At 42.0% G+C, this 14,403-nt stretch overlaps 1 protein-coding gene across 4 annotated transcripts in view; it reads left to right on the top strand.

Annotated features, from left to right (window-relative positions):
- Positions 1-14,403, top strand: part of WLS (Wnt ligand secretion mediator) — a 106,157-nt gene that overhangs the window by 74,552 nt on the left and 17,202 nt on the right. For all 4 annotated transcript variants that reach the window (XM_082612404.1, XM_082612405.1, XM_082612406.1 and 1 more), the window contains exons 5-10: positions 45-181; positions 3,092-3,260; positions 5,389-5,486; positions 5,852-5,915; positions 8,053-8,196; positions 9,432-9,515. In XM_082612404.1, coding sequence (XP_082468530.1) covers positions 45-181; positions 3,092-3,260; positions 5,389-5,486; positions 5,852-5,915; positions 8,053-8,196; positions 9,432-9,515 — 696 coding nt within the window. The remainder of the gene's footprint in view (positions 1-44; positions 182-3,091; positions 3,261-5,388; positions 5,487-5,851; positions 5,916-8,052; positions 8,197-9,431; positions 9,516-14,403) is intronic.

Below are 14,403 nucleotides of genomic sequence, written 5' to 3'. Positions count from 1 at the left end.
CTAAGATATATTGACCTTCAAAATTATGATTGGTCTCTATCTAGGGAATTCACCAAAATGGAGGCTTCACCAAGGTGTGGTTTGCCATGAAGACCTTCCTTACACCCAGCATCTTCATCATTATGGTGTGGTATTGGAGAAGGATCACCATGATGTCTCGACCCCCAGTGCTTCTGGAAAAGTAAGAGCTGATTTTGGAGCACCCTTAAGGAACGCTGGCATCCTGTGATTTGCCTGCCATGGACCTGGTTTTGCTGGGGGCCTAGTTCAAGTGGTCAGTGTGTTATCAATACTTGGGCTGGTGATTTGACTGCAAATCAGCCTGGACTCCTTTTTCTCCTTCAGCTTTCATGTGCAAATTATTATTAAATCCTAGGGGTTCTACTGCTCTCATATTTCCAGCTCTCTGTTGTATCTTTGCTCTTCATTTCCATGTTCTGAATCAGATACTTCTCTCTATTACAGTGGATGAACTGCCTTGCTGCTAACTGATCCCAACCCCTCTCACTGCCAGAAGGATGATGTTTCTGTAGACATAGCCCCTTTCTCTCCCACATTATTGACTTTTTCCTTTCTGCTGGATTATTCCCATTAATACACAGACACACTCTGCCTTCCCCCATTCTTTTCTGCTTTTTACAGCAAAACTCCTCAAAAATCTTGTCTATATATCTTCTCCTCCTGCTTTTTCTTGAGCTCCTTCAACCCCTTATTAAAATTGCTCAACAGAACCACCAATGACCTCCACATTCCAAATCCAGTGCTCATTTCTCAGTCCTCGCTTTTTTTGACTTGTCATTAGCATTTGGCATAACTGATCACTCCCTTTTTCTTCATAGAGTCTCCTCCACATTCTCATTGTTATTCTCCTTTGCTGACCACTCAGTCTCCATGGCTGTTTCCAATGATTTTTCTGACCTCTTAAACTTTGGAACCAGGGCTCGGTCTTTGGACATCTTCTTTTTCTTAGCTATGCTGCTTTCCCTGGGTGATCTCATCTAGTCTTGTGGTCTTAAAAAATCATCTACACTATGATGACTCTACATTTACATGGTCAACCTCAGCTTCTCCCAAATCTAGACCCAAATATTCTACCTGTTTACTTAACATCTTCACTCACACAGAAATGTAACACATATGAAGAACACTTGTTTTCCTCTCACTTCAAACTTGCTCCTCTTTGGGCCCTCCTGGTCTTTGGAATTGGCAACTCTATCCTTTCAGCTGCTCAGAAGCAGCTGAGCAGACATGTAGGAGGCATCCTTTACTTCTCTTTTTTTTCACACGCCTCTTCCAACACACCAGGAAATCTCACCATTTCCATTCCTACCACCCTAATCTAACTCACCATGATTTCTCATTTTTCACCTGGATTATAGGAAATAGCCTCTTATTTGCTATAAGATGCTCCTCTTGTTTCCATCATTTTCCTTCCTGAAATCTATTCATACAGCAGACAGACTGTTCCCTTTTAAGTAGAAATTGGATGATGTCACTGCTCTGCTCAAAGCTCTCTACTGGTTTTTCATTTCCTTTGCTCTGGCCTATAAACCCTCGATGATCCTGGCTCTTCACCACCTCTAAATTTTATCTCCTATTCTCTGCACCACCTACCATCCACCTTGATGGTTCTCAGACATGCCCAGCATGCACCCACCTTAGAGCCTTTGCACTTGCTATTCTCTTCATCTGAAGTGCTCTTTCCCAGGTATCATTGTGGCTCAATGCCTCATTTCCTTCAGGACCTGATATAATTTCTGTCTTAAAGGCTTTTTCCCATCTACCTTATTTAAATTGCACCCGATCTCTCTCCATTCTCCTACCTTGCTTTATTATACTTCTTCATAATACTCATTCTCTATTTATTTATTATCATTCCTCCCTTACCCCTCCACTCACCCCATCTGAATACAAGCATCACTAGAGCAGAATTCTTACCTACTTTGTTTACTACTATATCCCCAGCATTTAGAATAGTGACTGGAACATAGTAGGAGCTCAATAAATATAAATTTGTTGAATGAATGAATGGAATGATGTCACTCCATTGCTTAACCTTCTTATTGGATCCTCAGTCCTTTCAAGATAATTTTCAAATTCTCTAATGAGGTATGCAAGTTTCTTTACCAGCTCAGCCCTTTTTATTTCTCTGGTATCATGTCCTGTCATTTCCTGATATGTGCCACATACAGATCCCCAAATGCTTCAGGCTGTTCCAGACTCCCGTGCCTCCCTCCAGGCTCTTCCCTCTGCTGGGAATGCCCTTCCACCTCCCTAATCTTGACTCACAACTCAGTTCAATTTCTGTCTCTATCAAAGTGAGAAATCCTGGTAGCAGCCTGTGCACACTTCTGTCACATTACTTACCACAGTTTGTCTGGCTCAGCCACTGAATATACCTCCTTGAAGGAAAGAACTGGTCCTATTCATTTAGGTATGTATGTCCCTAACAAAATGCCTGGTACATGATTTGTGCTTAATAAACATATCATGGGTGTGAATGAAAGTGTGAATAAGTCAGTAACAAAATGAATGATATTTTGATAGAGAAGTGGAAATAACAGGAGAAAAGCAAAATAAAAATGAAACAAGCAGCTAAAATAATTTGTATTTCATATTGTTTGGAGTCATGTATTATTGAAACAAATATGCTTGTATACTTTATAGTTGCTGAGGATATCATAATAATGAGTGTTCTTAATGATCAGGTTAATGATAACCTGAATAGGTAAGAGCAGATAATTATATTCAGTGAGGTCTGTTTAAGAAGGCAAGGGAGGCTGAAAACACTATAGGAAGCTCTTGATCTGACGTGGCACCAAGATAAAGTCCAGGGCATTCAGGAGGTTAGGTTCAGTTACTGTGTAGAAAGATTAATGTAACACTCCTTCATTCTGCAGTGGTGCCAGTGAAAGAAGACATTTAGCATCTCCGTGTAAAGACTCATTATGAGAGCAAAGAAACTGATCATATGGCTTCAGTCCCAATATGTAACATCTCAGTTCCCAAAACTGGGTTTTGATTTTTAAATCAAAAATGTTTTGCCTCCCAGATGAATAAAGTAGTTTTCCTGATATTGTCTCACCATCAGAGTCATCTTTGCCCTTGGGATTTCCATGACTTTTATCAATATCCCAGTGGAATGGTTTTCCATTGGGTTTGACTGGACCTGGATGCTATTGTTTGGCGATATCCGACAGGGCATCTTCTATGCAATGCTTCTCTCCTTCTGGATCATCTTCTGTGGTGAGCACATGATGGTAAGAGCGCCCTGGGGAAGAGGCAGTGGATGAGGCAGAATAAACTAGTGGTTACAGGAGTAGTGAGCTCAAGAGCCCTGGAGTCAGACTTGTGGTTCAGGTTCCTGCATTACCACTTATAAACTAGCTGGCAAGTGACTTGACCACTCTGAATCTCAGGTTCCTCAACTATAAAATGGGTTTTAAAGGCTAATGTATAGGGTTTTCGTGAGGTTTAAATGAGATAACATGGCTAAGTATTTAGCAGAAAGTAAATGCACAAACATTAATGATGATCACTCTTTCTTGTCCTTTGGCTTCAGCTCTGCTTGTGCTTAGGGCCAAGGTAACCGCCAAAGAATGTGGGCCGGGCTCTTTCCAGCTGGCAATTTGTCCAGGTGGCCTAGTAACCCCTATTACCCTGAAATACTGACCTCCCTGGTCTCAGTTTGCACAGACACCAAATCATATTTCAAGAGGGATTGAAGATACCATGGATAAAAATAAGAATGGTGCAGTCATCACGTTGTGGCTAGGAGGATAGGCCAGCTGGAGCTTGGTCCTTGTGTCAGGCACATGGGCCTCATAGTAGAGCGGACTGTTTTTAAATTCCATTATGGTTTGATCATTGCTTCTGAAGCCTTGCAGCCCTTCCACAAGAGCAGTGAGCAGAGAGAGAAGCTCTTCCTTACAGCTGGGGTGGGCATGAGGGGTCCTTCAGCCCTCGGCAGCAGGGATGGGAGTTGAGGTGACTCGGGGCAGCAGCAGGACAGCCAGTCTGGGTGGATTGCCTAGCCTGGATGCTACGACATGTCTTTTACCTTTCCCTGTTTTCTCACTTTACATTCCTTCATTTTCTGTCTCTTAACATCTTTGTATATCTATCAAGAGGAATCATTCTTCTTTTTAATGAAGATAGACTTTATTTCTATTTTCCTAACCATAAGAGACCTCTTACACTTGACGTATTTTAATGCATTTAAGTCTTTATTTTGTCCTCTGGGAACTACCCCACCTGAAAAAACACAAGTGATAAGTCACATAGGAATTTAACTCTGAATGAGTTATTTTGTGGATCACAGAACTTCCACTACCTAAGGGGAGCAAAATTTGCCACTCAAAACCAAAATATCTCTTTGACGTGTGAATTATTTCTAGCTGAAACAATCAAGGTTCAAAAGACTCAGGAAGAAACTTGGACCTTCCCCCTAACTGCCTAAAACAATTTCAGTAGAGGCCCTGTTCCCTGAATAGAGCTATCACCAGAGACATCTGCAAGAATATGGGCTGGGTGTGGTGGGGAAAACTCTAAGCAGGGCCTCAAAAATCAGTTTACTCCATCTCATTGCGTCAGCAGGGCCCAGCAAACATTTATTTACCAAACATTTGGTTTTCCATCTCCATGTGAATTGCCTTCCTCCCCTTTGAAGTCCCAAACCACTACCCCCAACAGCCTCTTTTGTCTTCAGCTGAAGATGGTATTTAAGAAGTGAGGGTCAGCGGCCTGGTGATTAGGTCAAGGTATTTATAAAAGCTAAGCAAAGTGTGGATCTATTTTTTAGATAATTTATGGAAGATGTCAAGAAAGAGTTGTTAAGGCTTTATGATGTAATTGTTTTTAAAAAAACAAAAAGCTATGTACAACTTGGAGAAATGTTTTCCATTTGTGAACACTATGTTTCTTATCTATATCATGAAGGAATTATGGAATGGGTGCATTTTTCTCTAAGTAAATTTTCCACCCATTTATTGCTATCAAAGAAAAAGGGAGGTGAGGGTTTTGGCCATTTTGGCAAGTTACTCAGTTGTCCTGGGACTATCCCATGTTATTAAACTTTTGTTTGATTTTCACCTTGTCAATCTGTCTCATGTCACTTTAATTCTTAGACCAGCCAGAAGAACCTAGAAGGGTAGAGGAAAATATCTTCCTCCCTGACAGGTACAAGGCCTTTCTTTGTGTTCCCTCCTGTGGCATCCTATTCTTATGAGAACAGGATGAGAGCCCTTATGGATGGGCTTGTATGCTGGTCTAGCACGATGCTTGATACACAACAGGTGGTCAGCAAGGATTGTTGGATGACTGAGTCACCTATAGAATTGCTTTGCTCTCCCACATCTTGATCTCAGTTTTCAACTTGGTTTTCCTCAGGATCAGCATGAGCGGAATCACATAGCAGGGTATTGGAAGCAAGTCGGACCAATTGCTGTTGGCTCTTTCTGTCTCTTCATATTTGACATGTGTGAGAGGTGAGCAGGGGGATCGTGGGACTCTGGGCTGAAAGGCATGTCACCAGGTCCACTCCCAGCTCTTTTGAAAAAGTATCTGAAAAGGAGAGGGGGTGGTCGGGAGCCTGTAGGATGAAAGCACGGGACATGGTCACATCCTCAGATAAGCACTGGGATTAAATCAGAGACAGAGCTCTTTATAGATACAAAATATTTGAGCTGATTGTATTCTTCAAACTCCGTTTTCTCTTTTAAGTCCTCTGTGACTTAGTCTAAAAACAGTCTCCACCCCTCTGGCTGAAAAGCTGAGAGTATGTAAGGAGGAAAGTTCCCCTTTGCCTCTGTATTAATTGTTTCTTGCCTTTCCATCTCGTTTCTCTTTGTAGGGGGGTACAACTCACGAATCCCTTCTACAGTATCTGGACTACAGATGTTGGAACAGAGCTGGCTGTATCCTTTCTTGATGGGCTCAGGGTTTTATTTTGTCCCATAGCCGCCTGGTCCCCAAGATCATTTTCTAAGTCCCACTGATGCTCTCCGTATGTGCTCAGCCAGGGCTTTGATCTTCAGACCAATGATAACAGCACAATTAAGGCAAATAATGAGGAGAATTAATGCTTGCTTTCAAGCCTGGGTGATAGCAGGCCAAATGAGAGATAGCAGTACATCCCCATGGCAGAAGAATCAGAGTAGCTGGTCTTACTGCTGCCTGTCTAAATGATCTATTATACACTTGTTCCCTGCAGACTGAAGCATGACTAGCTTTTCCCTGGAGCCACAGAGGTTCATCTCTGGGCCCCTGTGGGAGAGCCCGTTTCTGAAGTCGTCTGTGTGCAAAGCTTCTTACAGTGACTTTGGTGTGCTGGCATCCCATGCTGCTGCTATTCATTTCCAAGACCAAGTGGAGATAAGGCTAAGGGGATTAGTTCCAGAGGAGTCACCCAGGCTTCTGGTTGGTTGGCCTAAAGTGTCTGAGTCATCTTTATGAAGCAGAAGCGACAGTCTTAGCTTATCCCTTTTAGGATGCTGGATTTAAATATTTTATCTTCCTCAACAATATGTTAAGTGCTTCAGGAGAAAAAGACTGTCCTCTGGAGAGGGGGCTTGAGTTGTATTCTTTCTTGATAGATAATATCTTGTCCTGTGCTGGTGAATATGCTTTGTTTGGCCGTGATCAATAGTATCATTGCTTTAAAGACAAGAGAGTTGAGCTCCCCCTTTCCGCTCCGCGCCCCCTCAAATGTGAGCTGCACAACACCAAGAATATTTATAATGTTAAGTCTGCCTCAACCCCTTTATTCTGTAGATGTGATAGAGGTCTAAGGAGGCAAATAAATTGTCAAGTCTTGCAGCAAACAACTCTTTTCTCTTCATCCAAGGGTACCATTGATTTTAGGAAAGAAAGAGAAACTGCGTTCAATATATTATTTAATGAAATATAAATGCTGAGTTCACACTTGTTAAAATTTTTTTAAATATGCAACTTGGCATGGAGTTGTAGCAGAAAAAAGTTGGAGTCTGGTCACCTGCCTCCGAAGCCAGCTCACTCTACCCCAAACCTGGTTGGTTCTCAGATTAAGCTTTGAAGATCGGCCTCAGAGTATATTGCCCCCACCCTCAGCTCCCACTTTAGCCATGCGTTCTTCTGCTCCCCGTTCCATTTGACAAGATTTTTCTCGTGGTGAGAGAAGGTTGCGACAGAACTTCATCCCTGGTTTTACTTGAAGACCTGCAGTCTCAGGCCCAGTATCCCTTGTAGCAGCAGCTGCTGCTATTGCACCCAGCCCCACTCCATCCCCTCCAGATTCCAGGGTATCTCAATCTCCTTATAAAAATCCAGGGACTAGGGGCTTCCCTGGTGGCGCAGTGGTTGAGAGTCCGCCTGCCGATGTGGGGGATGCGGGTTCGTGCCCCAGTCCGGAAAGATCCCACGTGCCGCGGAGCGGCTGGGCCCGTGAGCCATGGCCTCTGAGCCTGCGCGTCCGGAGCCTGTGCTCCGCAATGGGAGAGGCCACAACAGTGAGAGACCCGCATACCGCAAAAAAAAAAAAAAAAAAAAAAAAAAAATCCAGGGACTAGCCCAATGGTTCCCAAACATTGTTGTACTTGGTTTCCCAGCCCTTGGAAAATCTGATTCTGTAGATCTGCGGTGAGACCTAGGCACCTGTATTTTAACTCTTGTGGTGATTTTAATGCAACTTTCCACTTGATCGATATTTTACAACCAATATCCAATATTTTAGTGCTTTTCAAATTTACTGTGCATTTGACACTCCTTGGGACCTTGTTAAAAGTCAGATTCTGATTCAGTAGGTCTAGGGTGGACCCTAGAGTCTGCATTTGTAAAAGCAAGGCTCCATTCCTCTTCTTACTCAGCTTAGAAAGCAATTTGGAACATTCCTCACTGGTACTTTTGTGTCAGAAAACCTCTCTATTGTTGATATTAGAATGCCAGGTTTTAAGATTTTTATCCTCCTGAGAATTGCCTAAATATTTGGAGACAAAGAGTATCGCCCACAGAGATGGGGAGAGAAGTACTTGAGTCCTTGGCAATGAGCTGGCCATTTCCTTGACTGGATGCCATCAGATGGCCTTCATCATTGTGGCTGGCATCTGCCTCTGCCTCTACTTCCTGTTTCTGTGCTTCATGGTCTTTCAGGTGTTTCGGAACATCAGCGGGAAGCAGTCCAGCCTGTCAGCCATGAGCAAAGTCCGGCGGCTGCACTATGAGGTGAGCACACCTCTGGGCTCATTCAGGAACTGGTGCCCACTGTCTTCTGCTTGTTGTGAACACACACACACACACACACACACACACCACTACACCTGGAGATGTAGGGGAGATGGAAGCCTTTATTTCAAATACACAGTGAGAGATTCTCATGTAATGTAGAACCTCTAGACAAAATAAGAGGCTAAATCCTACTCTGAGAGGCATCTAACTTTCTGGCTTATCTAGATCTTGGAGTTTTCTGTGGTATAAATGTCTTTCTATCCCCAATAAGGAGTAAACTTGCTCAGCAGGTTCTTCAACTTTGGAATGGAATGTGGGTGTGTGCTAGATAGGAGACCTGACTATGGTAGAATTGGGATCTGGCTTGGAGTGAGGCTTTATTTAAAGTTCTCTTGCTGAGAATCAGCCTTGAGAGTGGGGTTCAGCCCAGGTGATCTGATTTCCAGACTTCAATTAACCAACTTTCCCCTAAAATGTCCAGCAGGCGCTCACTCTGTTTATAGATCATGTCCCTATTCAAGAGAAACACACGACAGCCTCGCATCTCTAATGCAGGCAACACATTCTTAATTTTTCAAGGATCCCTTAGGCTCATGCCTAAGTGGCTGTCCTTGGAGACATGGGCCTAATTCCTTTGTGCAAAGAGAAACAGAAACTGCAGAACCACAGCGTTTTTATATGCAGCGGAAATAAGAGCCCCTGAATAAGAGACGTCTCTCCCTGAAACACAGGTTCCCTCAAATCCTCTCAGGAAAGCAGGGGCACTTTCAGAAGCTTTGCCTGTGTCTAGAGCTGGAGTGACACATGAGAAAATTCAACCAAATCCACTTCATGCTGATTAATATGCACATTTCTCTTTGTTCACTGGAGCAGAGTTTTATTACAACCGCAGAAAACTTGGATTTGGTAACTTTGAACCCTTGCAGAGAAGCATAACTAGCTTAGCAGGGAAATTAGCAGCCTCATGACGTGCTGTGAATATAATTTCCCAGGCTCTGGTATCACTGTTTCATGACAGATAAGAACGTTGGAAATATTGGGCCCAGTACATTTTCCAGCCATATTCACTTCTGCAGGAGAAATGTTACTTTGTGAAATTATTTTACTGTTACTCTTAGGGATTTGGTTTTACAGATTTCTTTAAAATTAGCTTTTGATAGATGTATATATTGAGAAAAGGATTGGTGGTAGCTGGTAGAATGTTAAACTGCTCTTTCTCTCTTTCCTAATAGGGGCTAATTTTCAGGTTCAAGTTCCTCATGCTTATCACCTTGGCTTGTGCTGCCATGACTGTCATCTTCTTCATCGTTAGTCAGGTAAGTTGACCCTGAGAGGTCAGGATGAGAATGTCCTGAAATGGTGCCTCTGCTTTGCACAGAAAATTCTATAGAGCTACTGTGAAAGGAGCAGAGAGGCTGTTGTGCTGGGCAGCTGATCAAGCCATTGCTTTTAGGCTGCTCTAATCTGGGACTTGTTATCACCTGGCCAGAGGTAGACTGAATTTTTCTTTCAGCACAGCCTGGTAGGAGGGAAAAGTTGCTAAATAAATTAAAAGCCTGCAGCTAGACTGAAGGGCACTTGTTTCATTTACTTAAGAGGATAACTTTTCAAGCCCCGTAGCAGATCACCAACAAGCAAGTATTAATTTGATTTGATCTTTATCTAGCATTAACATAGATCCTTTTACAGTCCATTAGCCATTCTTTGTAACAATTATATTGCCACTTAAACACGAAATGTAATTCAAAATTCCCCTTGATAGAGCTTTATCTTTCTGCTGGTTACTTCCAAAGCTCAACATTTTGCTCTACTTGAAAATCTCAACAATGGTAATGATAATGATTTTTAAATATTGGTAACTTGCTTTGGAAAGTGGAAAGTACTGTTTAAATCACACATATTACGTACCTATCCTGCTTTTGAGCTTCACAAAAATCTGATGTTTAAGTAGGATAGGAATTGCTATTCCAGTTTGCTAGAATATGAAGTCTAATGGCCTTAGAGACATTTCTCATTTATGCTGTTTTCCAACTGGGTGGGACTATGGATGGATTACTGAACACTTCTAAGGTTTAATTTTCTTATCCATAAAATGGATATAATAATTGCACCACCTGAAGAAGGCGGCTGTAAGGATCATATGAAGTAATGCTTGCAAAGTGACTTGCAGAGGGCCTGGCAAGCTGTGAGCGTGAGTAGCTGCGCTCTTATGAATAGCAGCAGGGTGAGTGTTGTACCAAAGGACATACAGTGAGTTAGGCACCAGAATCCAGTCTTTTGATTTTCTTTGCCAGCTGCTCTGTCATCCCTATATTTGATTAAAAGTGAGAATATTAGTAGTGCAGATAGAGCCTTAGGACAAGACTTGCCCCATTCTGCTAGCAAGCTTCCTTTTAGGAGAGGGGCTCCTAAGCTTTTTTGTGTCCTGGACCCCTTAAGTAACCTTAGGTGAAGGCCATGGCCTTCCAAACATCGAAAGGCCTCTTCTTTGAATGTTTTTAAATGAACAAAATACTTTGGATTTCAAAGGGAATCATATAGATACATAGATAGATAGATAGGCGATATATATTTGCAGTTATACATATTACAGAGATTTCAGATATATAAGTGTAATTGATATGAAAATATGATTTCTATTGGTGACAAAATTACAGGTATTGCTAATATTATGGGGATTTGTTTTTTACATTCATAATTGAAAGAAATGGTAACTTTCAGTTAGAGACTGGTGAAAATAAAGACATAATTTTTTCCCGCTCTAGTTCGTGGACCCCTTGAATTCTATCCAAGGATACCCAAGGGTACCTCTAATCCCTAGAGCCCTGTTGGCTACGCCCACTGAGCAGTGTTAGTACTGCTGCTGAAGGCTGATGTGAATAGAAAAACATAAAACAAATATACGTACACATCTTCAGAGGTTCTGTTCACCACCTCTGCTTTGACCTATAACAGTGCTGTGTTTGTATCAGACTGTTTGTTTATAAAGCCTTGGCAACTTCACCCTCCACTCCAAATGCAGTAAAAATATTTCAGATTCTGAATGAGTTTTTTATTCAACCAGCTGAGGCTCAAACAAGGGTGTCTGAGGCCAGACTTATCCCTTGGCTGATTCCCTCATGTGCCCCAAATGCTTTCCAGTCCTCCAGACCCTCAGTAATGCACTGTGACACTTAATACAGCCAATTCTGCAAGGCTGCGAGAGCAGGACACACACTCTTTGGAGAAACAGAACCTCGAGGAAGATGGGCTGAGGAATAAAAGGTAATACCAAGATACGTTCTCAGGGAGGCAGAAAGAAAGGACCCCTTTGCTCCTAACACGTGCTTCTGCTACTTTAGAAAGCTGAAGTCATTCCCCCATGGCCCCATCCCATCCCACTTACTCTCTTGTTTCTGCAGAGCGTCTCTCCCATCTGAAGGCAAGAGGGATTTTTGGCTGATCTTTAAGCTGGCTACATGTTGCCCAAATTTAATCTTGTACATGTTTCATTAGTACACCTTTCTGAGGCAAAGGAGGCCAACCTTCCAAGTCGCAGAGTTTGTGGCTTTTCTTCGGAGAAAAAGATTAATATTCTACTGCCCAGTATTTTCTAACACGGCTGCAGCCTGTGGCTGGCTTTTTATATCTGCTGCGACAGTTGGCCTGGAGTGGATTTCAACTCTAAGGGGGTAGCGATGAGGTCTTTTGGATTCCATTAGTTCTTTACAGTCCTCCTGCTGGGTTATTTTTTTTTAAGGTTTATTTATAGATATCTAAGACGTTTTCAGGCATAACTCTCAGTGTCCGAGGTACTGTATTAATATAATCATCAGAGGATTTATTTTTTAATGTCATTTTGGAATGTCTCAGCAATGAGCTCACCTGAAAGAAAACCTATTGGGTAACTTTCTGAAATAGATCCCAGCCTTAGGTAAAAGGAATGTATTAAAACTCCCATTATACTCTCAGGCTTGCTGGGAGAGCTTGCATTTAAGGTCCATGAAATATAATGCGAGGGGATCTCGCCAGGATATTGAAGCTCTGAGGCCAGGAATGAAAGGCCGACGGAAGCTGTGGAATGCAGTGACCTTGAGGCTTTGTAGTTGAGTACTGAGGTGCAGTCTTTTAATGCCTGCCATTTAAATGGCCTCAGTCATAGCAACCAAGTGATGGCACGTCACAGTCTGGTATTTTAGCCCCTTCCCTCTGGAAAAGAAAGAAGCATTCCATTTAGGGATGGCAGGCAGTAGGGAACAGAAGTGCAATGCAAGAAAGACGGTCACTGACCTTCACTAAGGGGATTCCAGGTGCCTGACATTTAGGTCGAGCCACATGCAGCAAACTCCCAGAGAGCCTTCCCCAGTTCTTTTTTTGTATGTGATCACTTCATTCTGTTACTTACAGAGGAAATGTTTCCAGTAAGAGAGCCTGTGTCTGGGATTTGGAAACCTCGTTGTAAAGTGGAATGTTGGTTGTCAAGACTACTGGGTGTAAAGGGATTTGACCTTCACTTGGCTACAGGGGTATAATTGGGTGGTTTCACACAAAAGTAAATTGTTCAAAAGTGAAATCAGAAAAAACGGGGACTTTTAGAAATAAGACTTCAGGCAGAGGGGAGATTCTTTTCTTTTCTTTTTTTTTTTTTTTGGTTGGGGCTACCTGATTTTTCTCTCTGGAAGTTTAAAGGGGGTGACTGTCACCTCTTTGACTTGCCATTAATAAGATTTTGGATTTACAAGGCCTGCTCTGTTGAGGCTGCTCATTGTGGTACATATTGGTGGGAATGTACTCTGAGCTCAGGATGTCTCAGGCATGAGTAATTGAGAGAGAAGTGGGGAAAGCACAATGGGGTCTCCAAACAGTAGAGTGACATTATGTATACAGTCCGTTTATGCAAATTCAACTCCTTGCCCTCAGCAGGAAGTAATGCATTTAGAGATTACAAATCAAATAGTATGGGTAATTCTGCAACTGCATTTTAAACAAGTGCAGGTGTCCTAAAGCAAGCATGGGATGGGGGCATGAATCTACTGTTTCCTCAGCCAGTCCTGGTTCCAGTGCATCCCTCAGAGTATAAGCATCTCATTTCAGTGTTTCTACTGTAAAACTGTATTTTGCATATATATCTAGTTTGTTATATACCAAACATTACTACATCTGGGATACATAGTTCATATAATTACAGATTTGAATATAAAAACCTGTGTATGTATGTGTGTGTGTGTGTATATATATATATACACACACACACACATACTGTGTAAATATGTGCATTGTGCTCAATTAAGTGAATTTCAAAGGAAATTTGACCCAATAGTTGCCTCTTAGTCTCTCTAACTAAGAGACTCATCCTATTTAAGATAATATTCCTACTCTTGTGTTGTATAATGGTTAGGAACACCCACCTTTTTGGTGGGTCAGAGCCACAACTTTCTGGCTGAGCAATCTTGGGCAAGATACTCTGTGTCACAGTTTACCATCAGTTGAGTGGAGATATTACCTGCCTACCTTACAGAATTGTTATTAAGACTAAATGATATCTTCAACGTACAGTTCTTAGTATAGTGCCTGACCCATCGTTAGTACTGAATAAACGTTAACTATCATTATCCTTGTTATTATTTCTAAAAGTCTTAGCTTTGTTAATATCTACGTTAACAATTTGTTTTAAGTGATACTAAAGGAATAGAGTAGAGAGTACTATTTAAATGATTTGACCTATTGACTACTCATTAGGTTATTGACTACTCCTTTTAAGTGTAATTATTATGGTTTACTATGGACTGCAATGTTTTCTTTTTACTTCTTAGATATTTCCTAAAAGTGACTCTTTCTATACACCCTTTCTACCTCCCTCTATTTGTGCTGGCATTCTTGCACTCACCCCTGTGCTTTTGCCCGTATTGATTCAACAAATATCTGTCTGTAGAGCACCATTGTGTACCAGGCATGCAGGGGGGTGTTTCCTTAGAAACACTTCAAGCCCGTGTCCTTCTGCTTCTCCATACTGCCCCACTCAGGAAAACTACTCACTCCGAGGACCCATTTGTTTATTTAACCAACCCTGTGGTATATCAGGTGCTGAAGATACGGCAGAAAACAAACCAGAACTGGTCTCTGCCTGCAGGGAGTTTACATCCAGCTGGGAAGACAGGTAGCAGAGGAGGAACTATAATTGTAGATAAGCATTAAGACTCAAATGCCGTTTCATTAAATTAGAGA

The sequence above is a fragment of the Mesoplodon mirus genome (assembly GCF_964341445.2).
Source record: "Mesoplodon mirus genome assembly, chromosome: 3".
Lineage (NCBI taxonomy): Eukaryota > Metazoa > Chordata > Mammalia > Artiodactyla > Ziphiidae > Mesoplodon > Mesoplodon mirus.
This window is presented reverse-complemented; position numbering and strand designations above follow the sequence as displayed.